The 17,984-nt window shown below is 25.9% G+C and overlaps 2 protein-coding genes across 2 annotated transcripts; both read right to left on the bottom strand.

Annotated features, from left to right (window-relative positions):
• Positions 1 to 3,436: 3,436 nt before the first annotated feature.
• LOC145833377 (mannan-binding lectin serine protease 1-like) lies at positions 3,437 to 6,691 on the bottom strand. Its single transcript, XM_082940558.1, has 7 exons — positions 6,400 to 6,691; positions 5,632 to 5,809; positions 5,287 to 5,448; positions 5,066 to 5,169; positions 4,868 to 4,963; positions 4,574 to 4,742; positions 3,437 to 3,714 (listed from the first exon to the last, which is right to left on the bottom strand). The coding sequence occupies exons 1-7, from the start codon at positions 6,664 to 6,666 to the stop codon at positions 3,692 to 3,694; spliced, it is 999 nt and encodes a 332-aa protein (XP_082796684.1). The 5' UTR covers positions 6,667 to 6,691; the 3' UTR covers positions 3,437 to 3,691.
• A 5,357-nt stretch (positions 6,692 to 12,048) lies between these two features.
• Positions 12,049 to 16,383, bottom strand: LOC145838244 (6-hydroxyhexanoate dehydrogenase-like). Its single transcript, XM_082945811.1, has 8 exons — positions 16,291 to 16,383; positions 14,776 to 14,938; positions 14,391 to 14,529; positions 14,032 to 14,192; positions 13,663 to 13,772; positions 13,369 to 13,554; positions 12,720 to 12,869; positions 12,049 to 12,153 (listed from the first exon to the last, which is right to left on the bottom strand). Exons 1-8 carry the CDS (start codon positions 16,381 to 16,383, stop codon positions 12,049 to 12,051), a joined length of 1,107 nt encoding a protein of 368 aa, XP_082801937.1.
• Positions 16,384 to 17,984: the final 1,601 nt, after the last annotated feature.

Below are 17,984 nucleotides of genomic sequence, written 5' to 3'. Positions count from 1 at the left end.
TTAATATATGTTTTATTTTACTTACAACCTAACTATCTATAAAAACCAAGCTTTAAAACCATCTATAAGTCACTTTTATATATTTTTTATATTGTCAACCACTTTTTCATATTTTTAAAATTTCAACTGTTGAAAATATTTTTTGTGTTTTAAATAATTTGCATTTAAAAAAAATTCAGTAACTAGTTAACTAAATAAATTTAATACTTATATATTACGTAGAAAAATATAAGAATTTTTTAACATAACTAATGCTTGAACACTTTAATAAAACACCTTATTAACAATTAATTAGTCGTTTACATGGTTCCCACTTTTAAAGCAAAAATGTCTGAATTACATAAAACCAGCCTGAGTTTATTAAAAGTTAAAAAAGCCAAAAACTTGATTTGAAAAAACAAAAGCTTAAATACTTAACTCAAGTATAATCATAAAAAAGTACAAAATATTTAAAACGAAAAGTAAAAATTACAATTAGTAAACTTCACTAAAGCCATAAAAACTATTCTGAGAATTCAAAGGTTTATTCAAAGTGTTTGAAATAAAAATTTCACACGTACACCTAAGTTTTCTAAAATGTCTTAAATAGGTTTAACCAAGTGTAAGTTTTTCTACTAGTTTGTTTCTTTTGCAGCCCTGTTTTAAATAAAACTCACGAAATATAGAAGATAATTGTAGCAATTATTTATTGCTTTATCTGCAATAAAAACATTGCTTATAAAAAAGAGTATATTAGAAAAATAAGACGATTTATAAAAATCACAAAACGTTAATTAAGAGTTGTTGCGAGAAACGAAAAAAAAAAGTAAATCGCTTAAGTTACTTTTAACAAAGCATACTATAATTTTCAGTAACTACGAACTTATCAGAAAAATTTGTCAAGGTAAGTTATAAAGAAGCAAAAGTAAATACTTCAAAGGAGACACCATTTAGATTTAAAAAAATTTTTAAAGAACTTGTTTTGGTGATAGTAAAAGTTTTGTGTTAATTTTTTCAGTGACAACAAAAAGTCGCTTTTAGGCAATTTCTGATATTTCAAAGTCAAATAAATCAAATTGGGACTTTAATCGATCTATTAAGATGAAAGCAACAACAAATGCTGCTCATCTGAAAATATTTATTTGAGATATTTTTACCAACTAATTTTTTAAGTATTATTTAAAAATGTGGTTTAAAAATGAGCATCTCTGTACATTGATGTGCGTAGAAATAAATTAAAAACACACAGAAAACTTATAAAAAGGTTATGTCAAACAAAAATAATTGTGCTATTTTTAACTCTTAGAAAGAATGTAAACAGTTTCAGGGCTGCATAAGGTTTTTAAAAAACTTTTTCCAGGTTTTCTAAATATATTCCATGTTTTTAAAAGTGCAAGTTTTTTAGTCTATTTTTAGTATAAAACTAAGTTTAAAGTATAAAAACTTTCTGAAACAGTATAGCAAGTTAAAAAGATACTGTTAGGCGACTTTAAATGTGTTTTTTAATAAATAAAATTGTTGAGAACAAAAAACGTATTATATGATAGATCTTTTGTGTAAAGTCAAAATTTCATTAATTTACATGTAAAATTTGTTTAAATCTTAAAGTATTTTTCAAAAATTCTCAAGTTCCATATTTTTTAGCCTAAATTGTCAAATTTCAAGTTTTTTCAAAATTCAAAGTTTTTTGGCAACAATGATTGTTCACGTTTATATGTAAACAATAATAAAAATTATATTTCCAGTTATAGCAGCTGCAAGACTTAAAACTTAATATATATCATGATTAAAACCAAAGCTGTGAAATGAACGAAACATACATCATAAGTTTACTTTGTTACTCTTCAAAGCAAAAATTCCTGCCTGGCTGATCGAAAAACTATCGTTACATTTTAGAATAATAAAAATAGTTTAATTCATAAACTGAAAAACGGCTATACTTGCATGATATTCGAGAGGTTTATAAACTAGCCTGACTTAGTCTGAGTGTGTAACAATGTTAAGTTGTTTATTTGCTTAAATTTAAACAATTTTAGTTATTAAGACACAGACTAAACAAATTTATCACCCCTAAATCTAGTTTGTATTAAATAGGTATTTCCAAAAAAGATCACCTGTATATATAAGTGTGCAATGAAATGCAAAGAAATTAACTTAAATTGTCAAAAATTTTGTTTGTAAAATTAAAATTTATACTGAACAAAAACTAATTTACTTATGTCATATTTGTTGATTTAAATGTGTCTGTACATTCTTAGATATTGTATGTAAAAACAATTATGATCAAAAATTATGCTTAAATTGAACTTAATCTAACTTAAATAATGTTCTAAAATTGTTTTAAGAATGACCATTTCTGTACATTGGTGTGCATAGGAATTAAAATAAAGTGCACAGAAAACTTATAAAACATTTTAAATATGTTAAAACCTAATTTTATCTTACTTTTAATGATTTTGTGTACTTTTAAATAAAGTGATAAAATATCTTGGTGTAAGTTACATACTAAGGAAAATATATAAACTGTACAGAAATGACATTTTTGTTAACTATTGTCCATTACTTTTGTACACAAGGGAAAACATTTGCATTTTATTCATTTACTTAATAGGTGTTATATAAATAACTTTTTAGTACTTTTAAAACTGTTTTTTTCAGACTATAACTTGTTATTGTAAGAAGAAAGTTATTATAAAACTGAGAAAAAAAACAACTCAAATGCTAATCTGTCTTTTTTACATTTTTAACACAAAGCAGTTAAGCCTTTTAATAGTATCAAAATGTTATACAAGAACTTTGATGAAACTAATAAAATTCTAATAAACTACAACATTCATAAAATATTGAACTTAGAATATACTTTTGCTCAGCGGGCCACATTTACATGCTCACGGGCCGCAGAAATTTCTTTCGCGGGCCGCATTCCATTCAAAAAAAAATCGTGCTCGCGGGCCGCAGATTGACCCTTCAAGGGCCGCAAATGGCCCGCGGGCCGCAGTTTGCCGACCCCTGCTTTAGGAGTTTGTTAGGTTAAACTAATATAGATATTAAAAATAAACGAAAACTTTGGGAAGCTTTCTACTAAAATTAAAGTTTATTTTAAAGCAGACCCGTTATTAATTATTTTTAAGTATGTATATTGTGTTTAGTTCTTACACTTTTTTAGACTTGAGTCGTAAAATCTAGACGAATGAAAATCTAAGAGTAAGAAACAAAGTTTACAAGTGTTTATTTATAAAGTCTAGATCGTAAAAGCACTCTATTGGGTCATGAAATTTACAAAAATTTAAAGTAAAAGTTTAAATAAAAATGAAGCTTACCTAAATTAAGTAGTTAAGCATTCTTTAAAATGTTAACAGTATTAAATACATTATTGTACGAAATCTGATTTAAAATTGATAAAAATTTAACGGTATTTTACACTAAATAACTTAAAGTTAAAACAAACCACTTTGATTTATTTTACTGTTTATTTTGTTATGTTAAAAATGCAGTGTAAAGACAATGTACTATATGTTTAGAAAAGCTAAATTTAGAGCATTAAATTGTGTTTCATTCAATTTCTATATATAACAAGGTGAATAGTTTTTAGGATTTTGCATTAAAAAAAATTATTAATAAAGTTAAATAGGTTTTTTTAATTATCAATAAAGTTTTGTCATTAGAGATTAAAGTAAAACATTTTTTACTTTCTTCGCTTTTTTTTCATTCTTTAGTAATAATTGTAGTCATCAGCTGAAAAAAAAAATTGTTATTAAAACTGTTTAAAAAAATAAGTACTGAACAAAAACTAATTTATATATCTAAAATTGCCATTTTAGCATTTATACAACTTTCAAACTGTAGGATATAGTATTACAGCTCTTATGATACCAAGTTGTATATGTTTATTTCACAGGTTTTACAAATATTTAAAATATAAAGAACTAATGAGGGTACAAACAAGTAATTTATATGGTTTAAAAAGTGTTGATTTTTAAAGTATTAAACTTACTGTTTCACATTAGTCTATATTTATATAAACATAATAAAACTAACAATTTATTTTAAATAAACTTAATTTTCTTTGTTTTAAACAGACTAATTTTAATATTTTTTAATTAAACTCTTGTAAAATTATTTAGTTTTTAGTCCTAAAATAACGTTTAATAAACATTGTGAAAAGTTCAAATTAAAATTCAAATAGCTTTTTTTGAAAAAAAAAAAACAATATACGTAATATTTTTATGTATTTAAACCAGTTGTTATTTACAAAAATTTGTAAACTTCTTATCATTTATTTTACTGATAACTTTAGTACAAATGCTATTACTTCAATAAAACTGATTAAAAAATATTAGGCATAAGTTTAAATTCTTTTTGATAAAAACTATGGAAGTAAGACTACTATTTCCATTAAAAAGCTCAATTGAAACGTAATAGTGTCAAGCGTAATTGTTAACTTTGGTTTAATAACTTTTTTAGGTTATCATTCTTACTAATTAATTCACGTAAGTTTTGTAATCAAAAACTACTCAACTTTAAAATAAAAATACTCTGCATTAATTCTATTTGGTTTAAATTGAAACTTATATTTATCGATACTCTGACTTACGTTCGTTAAAGTACGTGACGCTAAAGCCCTTGCCCTCTAGTGTGCGGTCAGATGTGAATACTATATCGACTTTTTTCGCCCTGGTTCTCATTGAGTCTCCCAACAGTGGCGCCTCGTCTCCACAGTAGTAGTCCTTTACGTCAATACCATCGATGTTTACGTACTCAATCTGTAAGAAAACAAGCTTTTATTAAAAAATACAGTATAATAAAAAGTTAGTTATACAAAATTTCAAAAAAGTTGGACTAAAATACTTTGTAGACTGATCTATACTATTTAAGAAGAAAATCCTACTGTAAGTCGATCATACGGGCAATCATCTTCTTCATCGTGCTCTTCCATCCAAAACTCTTCGTTAAATTGCAAAACGATTGAGTGACCTTCCATTGCCTAAAATTTATAAACAAAAAATTTCTTAAACACTTAATTTCGATATTTTATTTTAGTACTTTCAGTATTTTTTATACTATTTTTTAACGTAAACAGCTTTACCTCTATAGTCCACTTGCAGTTTGCGTATTTGGAGTACCTGTTGGGGTATCCATTAGAGGTTATGGTTCCGTTTCGCCCGGTCAAAACTTCATCTTCACACATAACTACAATAGTTCGTTTAATTAACGTTTAATTACTAAAAAAACTTATAAACAATAACATTATATTGTTAACCGCATGGATTTAAAGTTTCAAAATTAGTTAGTTTAAAAAAATTTAACCTTTGCAAGTGTGCTTGTCTTCATGAAGTTCAAACCCTGGTTTGCATGCACACTGGTAGCTGCCCGGAAAATTGACACAATGCTGGTTACAATACAGTGCCTCATCCCAGTTCAAATCTGGAAACAACTCTCCTTCTTTCATCAAGTTGCATTCGTTTGCATCTAAAACAAAAAAAAACTTAGTGTAAAACCCAGATAAAAATTTTAAAATTAAATTAAAACTGTTTAGAATATTGCATCTAAACAAAATTTATATACAAAACAAGCAGCATATGATTCAAAAATAGATAAAATAATAGTCAGTGTATCTGCTTTATTAAAGATAATAAAAAATGCTATACTAACCAACTTTTGAGTAGTAAAGTCGGAAGCCGTATAACTTTGGATCATCGTTTGAGTAGTCCGATACAAAGTTGATGACCACTTTGTTGGTGTCACTTACATAAGGCTTACTTGAAGGCGCAAGAAAAGAATGAACTCCTTTGACACCGCAAAGTCTTTCCACCTCATCTCCGTCTGAAATCTTTTATTAGTGAAAGTTTTAGAAAGATTTCATTTTTCTCTTTCTTTTAAAGTTGTTTAACTTTAAAAATTTGGCAATTTAACAACTTGATTAATCAAAGGTCTAAAGATATAACCAAAGGATATGATGTATCAAAATACTTCAATGTCATCGAGCCACACACCAAGTGTTTTCTTGATCTTTTTTTTTATTGTGTGTTTTTTTTTATATTATGTCTTTATTTGTTTTTCCCGAAGTTAAGCCCGATTAAACTAGCATTATTCTACAGATCACTAATATGTATTAAAAACGACAAAGGTCTTTAAAATAAACCTCTAGCACTCTAACATCTATTTGTTTATAGTGTGTATCATACTCCCAACTCACAAACTGTTTTCTTTCAGTTAGTTAATACTTTTACAATAAACATTTTTTTCTGAATCAAAGTGTAATGATTTTACTGTAATGTGTTAGAATATACCGACATTGATATTGAACAGGTATAACTTTTCAAATTACTTACTATTAAGCGAACAAAAACTAAACATAAAGTACATTAGTAAGTATCTTTAAAAAAAAAAAAAACAGTGTAGAAAAAAATAAAAACCAACTGTTACATAGTCGTAAACACATTTTCCTCCCAAATCTTCGTCGTAAGATGCCTCGAGATAAAAATCAGTGAAGTCGATTTCTATGACAAATCCAGGTTGTGTTTCGACGACCCACGTCATGTTGAGTTCCGAGTCGTATCCGTTAGGAAAACCAGGGCTCTCAATGAACCCGTAGTTGTTCTCCATGAGGATGGGTGGTTGTACCACGTCAACACTGGCAGCCATGGTTGTTGAAAAAACCGCTGCTAATACGGCTAAGCCCAACATTTCTTTTTAAGTATTAGATCTTGTAAGTTCTGTTTGTTAAGAAAATAAAATTACTTTACAGTTGTTTTATTTTGGGAACTTACAAAGTCTTAAATTTATAATCAATATTTTATTTATTGCACTTTATAGTTCCCTTTAAAACTTTTTTTTAATGTTTTCTTAATAAGTTAGGTCGATTAAGTTTTGCTTACATAAAGCTTTTGCAGATAAAATAGTATGGGTATAAATCAAACATATTTGAGCTTTGTGGAAAAAAGTGTTGCATTCGAACAAACAAAATTTTATGTACAAGGTTAAACAAAATATCAAGCTTCTTTAACATAACTACGAAGTTTCATTACAAAAATAAAAAATATAGCTAGTTTACGTTTTTTCTTACTTCTTTTGCTTTCAAACAAAGTTAGTAAAACAAATAGCTATGTATATATATTATAAGCATTAGTAATTCTTTGTCTAAATCAAATATTAACATATCAAGAAGTAATTAATAACTTTTGAAAGCATATGTTTAAAAACATTTCAACTAGTCAATACTTATAAATACTGCTAAAAAAACTAGAACATTTCTTAAATAAAAATTTTAAGAAATATGTTTGTAGTCAAAACGAAAAATATAAAACAAAAAAAAGTTTTATAAAATATCTAAAATCTAAAGCCTAAAGAATGATTTTTATATAAAAAAAACTTTTTCAAGCATTGATTTCTGTAGAGTAACAAAGTATACTGAGCAAATTGCTTTAAGTGAAACTTCTTATTAACACAAGTCATTTAAATTTAAATTCCATTATTTCTTCGTTCAAGATTACAAACTTTTTCTGTCACGTGCTTTTAGTTGCGTTGGTTTGCAGAGGACAATGTAGTTTGAGCAAACAAAAATTCTTTACGCGGTTTGTTCTTATTGCTAGACGACAAAAGTGTAGTTTTGTTCTCATCAAAAGGTAGAAGGCGTGTTCGTTACAATGTAGTTAAACAAGTATAAAAGTTTAAGTATTGTGTAAAATACCTAAACTTTAAGTTTTTTGTAGGTTTTCCTTTAATTTTAAACGTTTATATATTTAAAGTTTAAATCTTTTGAAACCAATCTGTTCCTAAACTACTTCCTAAATAAAGAACTGCTTTTATTGTCTTATTTTCCTTCTTTTTAGTAGTATTACAGTGATAATTAAAAAAAAGGTAATAATTTTGTTTCTAGTTTTAAACTAAGACAAATTTAACGTCAAAGTTTAGTTTATTTAATATCTAATCTGTTTTTTACATTAAAAACCTGTAACTCTATTAAATATTAACTAATATTTATCATATCATGTTTACATTGAAAAATAGTTTATTACATGCTTTAAGCAAATAGTTTGCTTTAAAACACTTTAAAGCCAATATCCTTGTATAAAATGTTATTGAAACTTTACCTTTTAAAACTTTATCATTGCTTATACTTTAAATGTTAGTTGAAATTTTTCAAACTAACCCTAAAATAATATAAATGATTATTATTAATTTTGACATTTATCTTATTTTTATTAAACATGTAAACATAACTAAAGTTTTTAGAATTTGTAATAATAGTAAAAAATATTTTTTATAATTAATAACAGTTTAATTTTCTAAGAATTAAAAAAAAAACATTTTAAGAGTATCAAAACTTTACTTTTAAAACTATTAAATCTAGTAAAAAATAAAATCTAACTAACTGTATAGTTTCTTTATGTGTTCCATTTTTACAATACTACTGTTTTCAAAAGTATTATTAAAACTAATACTTTTTAAACTGAGACGACTTATTTTGTTTCTCATGCAGTCTTTATCAACATTAACTGATAATTTCATTTACAAAACAAATTGTATACCCTTGCATCAATCAAAAATACTTAAACCACTTTTAAGTAAAAAAAAATACATTCTAAATGTAATTAAAGATAGTTTTTTGTACCAGTTTATGATGAGAATTACGTTACATTAGAACAGGGCTCGGCAGGCATTTGATGGCCGCGGTCCAAATTGAAAAAATAAAAATATTCGCAAACCGCAGTCGAAGTTTCAGTTTTTAGTCTTCATGACAGACACAAAAAATCTAGTTTTAGTATATTTTTTAACTAGAGCCTTTTTTTACTCATCATTTCAAACCTCGGAATTGCAAGAGTAAGTTTTATGAATTTTCTTTCACGAGCTAAATTTGCATTTCATGTTGCCACAGGTTATACCTTTCATAAGCCGCATCAATTTCAAAATAAAAGCAGGCTCTCGGGCCGCAGTTCGCAAAGTATGATAAACTATGACTGCAGGCCGGGTCCAGTAAGTAAAAATTATTTATTAGTTTAAATAATATCCGATACAAAAATCAAGTGTTTTATTGTCTTAATATATAAGGTTTGATCATACCAATTCGATTAACAGATCACAAGCCTTCGGTAAACTGAGACCGGTTTAGTCCTTATTAGAACTCGTCAGTCAGTCATATCCAAAAAACCTAAAGGCAAAAGAAAATGCTGACGTCACTGATCAATACCAGCAAACGGTTGCTTATTGTGATAGCAATATAAACCGTTTGTAGGGTGATGACTGCAGGTTTTTAGGTTAGGACAAACTAATAAGTCCTATCTAAATACAAAAAAAAGTCTCAGTCTACCGAAGGCTTGTGGTCTGATGATCGAATTGGTCTGATCAAACCGTATCTTAACTTGAGATAGTCTCACGGCATACAAAAGTCCAGGCTTAGGCTCTGTAAACTTTTGCTTATGTTTTCGTTGGTTGTCTTAATATATTTACTGTTTACATAAGATTTGCCCGTAGAACGTTACATAAGATATTTTTTGTATCTTTAGCATATACATCATTTTCGTCACAAGTTTGTGGCTAAATAAAACGTGTTTCCGAAGTATAGCCGTAATAAATGAAGTCTCCTTTAATTTTATGGTTATAAAAACTATATTTTTTCCAGTGTAATGGTTTACATTAAAGCGTTGCGATACAAGAGTAGAAATGCATAGATGTTACATCACTGAATTTGCAAAATAACAAAATATGATAACTATGGTTTAAAGTTACTCAAAAAGGCTGCTCGGCAAAAAGTATTCACTATTAAGCCATTTACTAATAAAGAGCTGCTTACTACTTAATTTCATTCTTGACAAAAATTTTTTTGGTTAGATTAAGACCTTAGAAATGCAAGACTAAATAGTTTTATTTAAAATTCTATAAAAATATGGCATTTCATATCGTAAACAGTAAATAGATATTTGAAACATGTGATTTATGTTGAAAATTTAAATATTTATGCTTCTATTTTTAAAAATAAATGATAACAGATATAAAGGACAATTGGATCTTTAGAAATATTTTTAATAAAATTTTTCAGTTTACAAAGTATATATATATATATATATATATATATATAATTTATTAGAAAAAAAAGATTTCAAAAATGCTGGTACACGTGCTTCATAAGACTAGACGCCTTAATCTTCAGCCAGCTAAATTTAAAATTAAAAGCACTTTGCTAAATATAGAAGCAAAAGTTATACGAAAAAACAAAAAAATTATGACGTAATATTGTGCATTACAAGAGTTCAGTACAAAAATCGATCTATCATCTAACTTTTTAAAAATCACGTGTACCAGCTTTTTTGAAATCTTATTTTTCTAATAAACTATCTTAGAGCCCTTCAAGTGTGGCTCAGTAAAAGGTGTTTAAGTTTAAATAACAACCTTATTTTATTATATATATATATATATATACATATATAAAAGTTTATTTCAACATGTAAAACTCAAAGGACTCGAGTTTCGTGCCTATGCACTCATCAGCTTCAAAACAAGTTTAAAAATAAAGCACAAAACAAAACACACAAATGAAAGTTAAAAAATTTAGCATAAATAGATTATGACGTAATTTTTAAACTATCAAAAATCATGCAAAACGGCTTGTGCAAAAATTAATTTACCAATCGACAATAAACTGGCAAAAATTCATAAAACTTCAGTGAGTAAATATATATTACGACAGATAATTGAAAGAGATAAAGATAAAATTAAGGTACAAATTGAAATTTAGATTATTTTGAGATGAAATTAAAACTTGTTAAACTTTAAAAGCGTTTTTTTATATGTCTACAAGACGATACAAGCTCGCTTCTTTTATTTAGGCATCTCTTGTCTTTCAGTGCATATTTCAGTGCATATATATATATATATATATAGAAGGCTTAAAGAGTATAATTTTTCTAATTTATTAAATTAAAAGTCTTTAAAGTTTTAAACTTTCCTTTGTAAAACAAGTATAGTTTATCATAAAGCTGCTTGTTTTTTTTAACTATCCAAGTAGACTTGAGATTCAGACAATATAATACTATTATGAATTAATAATATGGCACAAAAAACCTAAACAGCTTTTTAAAACTAAAATAATCGTGGTTAAACTCCATTACCAGGAGGTAATTTTCAACTTTTAATTTTCAAAATACAATTAGAGGATTATTCTTTTTAGAAGAATAAGATTGATATTTCTAGTCTCTAGGTTACTACTTAGGTTAGTAATTGAATAAAATGCATTACAAAATTTTACCTTTTGTTCCTTAAATTGACACTATTCCTGTTTTAATATACAGAAATAACTAAAACTTTTGAAAAAGATAGCTTATAAAAAGTATATGAATTGTTTTAGTTTTTATCTATTTTTAGACTAAAACTTAGACAGTTGAACATACAAAACCAGCGCTTGAAAAAATATTAATTTATAAAGAAGTTGGTTTAATTAAATAACTATGTATATAAATAGAAATAACAACAAAATGTATTATAGGTTTAAAACTAACAAACTTAGACTAAATTAATTTAAAAATTTAAATACTGGAAAAAAAAGGTTAAATAGCTGTGAAGTATAAACTTGTTTGAAACTAAAATATTAATCATTTTTTTAACTTAACACTTTCGTATGAAGGAATTTTTTAAATATTTTGCTAAGTTTTACATCAAAAGTATAGTCACTTAATGTAAAATAAATTTAGTTGGACCTTCTTTAGTCTTTTTATAGAATGTGTAGTAGTACGTTCTTTCATATCAATTTTTAAATAAAGTTTGAGTAAATGTAAACACAAGGCAAAATTAATAGTATATGTTGTAAATTCTTTTTATTGTTTTGATATTTTACAACGATTAAAAACAATAATATATACTACTAGAAATATTATAATAAAAGTCTAAAGTAAAAAAGCTGTACGTTTTAAATTGTTCCAAGCTAGTTATGCATATAAGCTGACTTTGATTTTATCTTAAAAATCAAAGTTGTTTTGACTGATAATTATAGTTTATTCAAAAATAATGTAATTTCAAAAATTAATTGTGTTTATTAACATAATATTTTTTATATCATATATATCGTTCACAATTTCAACATTCTAGTACGTATCTTCCAACAATTTTTCCATCTCTTAACGAGCACATTGCTTCATAACACTTTTTTAAAGGTATCGTCGTTATTGGTGGTGGAGTTAGCTGTTTTAAAGTTACAAATGTTTTGTACGAAAAAATATTAAGAATATATTTTAGTTATGATTTATTAATTTAAAAGAAAATAAAAATCTTAAAGTCTTGTATACTAATTTAGCAACAACAAACTATTTAAAAGGTCTTTTAAGAAAATAAATAAAGTTTATCTAACGACTACATTTTAATTTTATTCTAAATATTTCAAGCAGACGCTTAAACTCTTGAAACACTTAGCTTTAAACTACATTTTTAATAAAGTTTGTTAGAATTAATTTTAGTAAAAAAAAAAAAAAGTAACTATATTTTTACAACATGATATAGTTTCGTATATAAAAGTATACACAAACAAATGAACTTAAAACTCTACTTTTCTTACTATAAATTTTGCTTGTTTGACAGTTATAGCTAAAGGTAATGTTTTATTACGACAAAATTAAATTAAATTAAAGTTTAAACTTACCTAACTGCTTAGTAGTACTATAACTTATTAGTACTTAACTTTGACAATACGCAAATATTTGAAATTTTTAAAGAATAACTTTTTCCACATATTTTGACTTATGCAAACTAACAAGCTTTACTGAGGCAAGTTCAATCAGGTTTCTAAGCTGCTCCAAAGATCCGGTTAATGAACCTTGTACAGTTCTAAGACCATGAACAAAGTCAATAATTGGGAAGGATGCAGCTCCTCCATACAAACCTACCATCACAATATGACCACCCTGTTAATTTTAATCAGTTTAGAGTACAAAAAAATTCTAAGCCTTGTTGCTCTTTTTTTTTTTAACGTTGATTTAACATTGTCCTTTTAAAGAGTTAACTATTGTATATTTAAAATTAAAAAAAAGTATAGTTATTCGTCATAGTAGCTAGAACACATCAACTTATTTTATAAATATTGGTTTGTTTTATATTTTAAGAGGTTTTTCAAATTAAAACGTTTTTTTTTAATGTTTTACTTTACAAGACTATTAGTATTATATGTGAATGTTTTTATTATAAGGTGTTTTGTTGAATACAAGTAATTCTGTAAATAATAGTTCCTTTGGCTGGAACCAAGCTTTTTAATAAGAACTAAGTATATAAATTTAGATTACAAGGTTGTAGAACTAGGTGTTAGATAAATTGGTATTTAAAAAGTACATACCTAGAAAAAAATATGCTTTTATTTAAGTAATAAAAATATATCTGGTTAGAAACTAACTTTGTGTTTATACTAACCCGATGTGTAACACCGAAATGTCTTTCTGTTGTGATCGTGTTACCCACAAGGTCGATCACCCCGTCAAATGCGCCGTCCAAAGCTTTTCCCTTCAAGTCCTTTATGACTTCATCTTTACTCATGCTGCGTGTTTGAAGCGCAACGTCATCGCAACCTCGACTCTTAGCTTGCTCTAAACTATTTGCCTATGTTTTTTTTTAAATTTAAATTGTTACATCATATAAAATCGAGGTAAGTATAAACGAAAAGTATAGAAGCATTGTTTACATAGTATAAAACTTTTAGTATCTAACAGATATATCAGCAGCTACAATCTTGGTGGTAGCGGGGAAAATATGCTTGGCAAGTTGAATGCACCACAAACCAAGACCACCAGCTCCAACTATTAACACTGAGCACGATCCTGTAAAGCACGCAGGATTTTAAAAGTATCTTATATTAATGATTTTTTTGTGTTAGCAACTATCGCTTACGTTAAATTTAGCATTTAAAACTATTATATACTTATGGCTCACCATTTGACATTTTACATATGTTTTTTTATTTTCGTTTTTTCTTGCTTTAATCGATAAATTTAGTAACAAAAATTTATTTTAAGCTGAAAAAGATTACAAATTACCTTACTGCTCATTAAAAAGTTATTATAGGGCAATAAGATATACCCTTTTGTTTAGTTTTTTTCTCAACAGTCGGCTGCAACTTTTTAACAGCTGCGAAAGTAGTCAATCCGGAGCAGGGCAGCATGCAAGCTACATCCAAGGAAATGTTTTCCGGAAGTTTTATTGCAAACTTTGTGTGGCAGACTGACACGTGGGTCGCATATCTGAAGTTTAGCATTGATTAAATGAACAGTTTTAGTTCTGTTATTATATTGCAGAGTGAAATAGTTTTTGAAAAATTGAACATATAATATAACTAGGTACATTTATTAAATACACCCAAACTGCAACAATCTAATTAACATATTTTGTCAGTTTTTTTTCTTTAAATTGTGCTTTAAAAATGTTTTGCATCAATTCACCCCCCTGGTGCCCCGATTCCAAGACCATGGTACCTTTTGTCGCAAAGTGGACGCTCGTCATAGTCGCAATACAAGCAGTTCTCACAAGAAATCCATGGGTAAACAGCCACATTGTCACCAACTTTCAACTCACAATCAGCTAAATTATAAGTTTAGCGACTTGTTACTAATTTTAAAAGGTTTTGTTTTGAGTTTTAATTCGTAAAAAGTAAAGAACTAACTCAGCTAAATAATTTTAACAAAATATAAAATTATATAATAGAACAAGTAATGTAATAAAAAACGTTTGTATATACTTTTTTTAACTTTCATCTACCTGTTAAACTAAATAACTAAAACCCTAATAGAAAAAATATATATAAAGTTTGAAATTAATGAAACTAACTAGTATTACTCCCTAATGTTTCGACAACACCCGCAATTTCATGCCCTGGAGTTATTGGAAAGTTGTAGTTCGGATTATCTGTGAATTTCCGCATGGTAGTACCAGTGTTTATTTTGTTGTGCCACTGATTTAAATCCGAGTGACATATACCGGAACGCTTGATCTAAAAACAATTATTTTATAAAGATTTCTTAAGTTTTTATACTCAAGAAGAACGATAATTTTTTTATAAAGTTCTTACTGTCTTTAATTGAAAGATTTCTAAAAGAAAGTAACTAAAAGAAAGTAACTAAAAGAAAGTTTGAGCCTGAACCTGTTAATATTGAAGTAGTATATTTACAACCTATTTTAATTTTTATGCTTGAAAATGACAAAAGTTTTTTCATCTCAGTTGAGAACTAAAAGTTGGTCTATCGCTATTGTGTTTTATTGTTATATCTTAACTTAAGTTAATATTTGAGAAACGTCTAATAAAGTACTAAATCTTATATACTTTAATAAATTTTTGGGTAGCTAGTTTTTTAAGTAGGACGTATTTTTATCAACACAAACATTTAAAGTCAAAATAACTAAAATTAAACAATATAAAAAGACATTCAGTGCAAAAATCCAGATATATTTCACGCTATTTTTATCAGTGGATACATAGCAATTAACAAAAGATAAATTCAACTTATATAGTAACAGTAGTAATCATCACAAACAAATATTAATTACATAGAAAGTCAATTACACAAAACTAATGATAATACTAATTATTAGAGCTGGAAACACAAACATATAAAAATCAAAAAGAGCATTAAGTAAATAAAGCAACATTGTAATCAAATTATTTTTGCTAACAAATACATATACCTGCTTGCATAGATAAGTTTTTGGATATAACTAAAAGAGAAAAAGAAAATAAATCTAATAAAGTTATGAATGCAATAAAAAGATCTGCAATTGCGAATCATTTGGTGAACAACCAGAGTTGTGCTGAGAATTTCAGTTTAGAGAGATTAAGATAATTACAATTTGTTATAACGTGTTTGAATTAGTAAAAATGTAAGCTATATGTATTTTAATTAGAAAACCTACCTTTTGTAGGCGAAAATAATTTGACGATAGTGTTGCTTAATTTACTTAATGCTCTTTTTGGTGTTTATATGTTTGTGTTTCCTACTCTAATATTTAGTATTTTGATTTGTTTTTTGTAATTGACTTTGTATGTAATTAATATTTGTATATGATGATTACTACTGTTACTAAATGAGTTAAATTTATCTTTTTTTATTGCCATGTATCAACTGATGAAAATGACGTATTTTTATGCTTGTATTCAAGCAGAGTATTTTATTAAACTAAAATTAAACCTTTAATGTGTAATATTTATTTTATGAGTTAATTACCTTCCTATGGTTAACACTTAAGTTAGTATTTAACTTTTTCTTGTAAAGTAATTTACTTTAGTTTGTATGAAGGTTTATTTTATTTTACTTTTGTTAGATTAATCGATAAAAACAACTAAATAACTTTAACGATAAGACCATTTGGAGGTACTTCTGGTATTTGGGAATTGAACTCTTCTAAAGGTTTTTCATCACCAACAATACAAAATTTTTTCATGTTCTTAAGTTTTTGTACTATCTAGAGTTTTCAAAATGGTTAAAGTAATACATAGTAAACGAAAAAATTTAGAGTTATAAATCTTAAAATCTTTAAAATTTGTTTTAATTTCTAATTTTTTTTTTAAATTGAAAGCCTTTATGGTTTTTTAAAAAGCGTTATGATATTGCTTCAATTTAAAAATAAGTAAAGTTTTATGTTAAAAACTTTTTTATATCATTTAGTTTAAATATCTTGCTGTAGCAATTTTATTCTTTATTCAAAAACAACTATACTAGTTAGATAAAATAATGATTATATTTTTGTAAACTATTTTGGTTTTTTCAAGAACAAAAACAAAAACTTTGCTGTACATATAAAAGTATTAAAACTTAGTAGTACTTAGCATAATAAAACTTTCTAAAAAAAATACAATCGTAGTATACAACGTTTAATAATATTACCTTTGACACTATCATAGGCTGATTATATTTTAGGCGTTAACAATGAGTTTAAAAGGCTTTTGTTTATTTGCTAATACATAAAAAACAATTTTTAATCTCCATTTTTGTTTGATGTGCGCACGACAAATGCAAACGTTTTATTTTATTTTTAGCAAATCTGCATTAAACAGCAAACAGTACAACAATCACTTTAATTTCAATAAAAAATGTTAAACTTTAATTTGATTTAATTTGGTAAAACTTATAATAACTTTTTTTTTAGTAAAATTAATAACCTTTCTTTTTTCTAATCTAAGTAAAAAAAAATGCTCCATTGTTATAAAAATTTTATTTTTGTATATCTACCTTTTAAATTGTGTCTTAGAACAAAAATTTAATTATTATAATTTTTATAAATAAATCAAAAAAATTAATCTTCATGTTTTCAAATAATTCTATTTTTTACTATTTTGACTGCTGTATCTCAATTTATACAAACTATTTCTTCATCCCATTTAAACATTGAATACTAATCTTTTGTTATATAATATTAGTTAGGCACAAAAAGTGTTCTATTCAATATATTTTTTGTAATTTTTGAAACTCGATTAATACTATTTTTCAAATATTTTTCTTAGAAGACAACTAGGCATTTTAATTATTAACAGTTATCTTTTAAGTTTAGTTATTTGTTAATTAGACAATTTATGTAAACAAAACTCAATGTTAATATATTTTTAAAAGTTTTAATAGAGAAAAACTACCTTAATGCATAATTATTTTTATGAGGTTTGACCGAAATTTTGAACTTTGGTAATTTTTCTAGAAGATACGAAAGGGATAGAAAAACGAAAAAATAATATTGATTTTCTATAAAGAACTTTTTATATAAGATTTATTACTTAAGTTTATTATTTAAACTTTTATTAACATGTTAAAAATCAATCGTTTTTTAATATAAAACAATGTCATGCTCAGTAAAACAGCTTTTTTTCTAATGGTTTTCTAAGCTCGACTAAAAATTGATTTGTACTAAAAATCTAAATGCCTAAGGTACATGAAAAATTTATTTCTATAGTTATTTCTGAAAATTTATTTATTTTTCTACAAATATTAAAAGACTTAATAAATTTGGTCAAAAGGTCAGAAAGTTGCAAGTAACATAGAAAAGCAAAACTG

Source organism: Thalia democratica, chromosome 1 (assembly GCF_965202585.1).
Source record: "Thalia democratica chromosome 1, ktThaDemo2.hap1.1, whole genome shotgun sequence".
Lineage (NCBI taxonomy): Eukaryota > Metazoa > Chordata > Thaliacea > Salpida > Salpidae > Thalia > Thalia democratica.
Note: the sequence above shows the minus strand (reverse complement) of the source record. Positions and strands in the feature narration are given on the sequence as shown.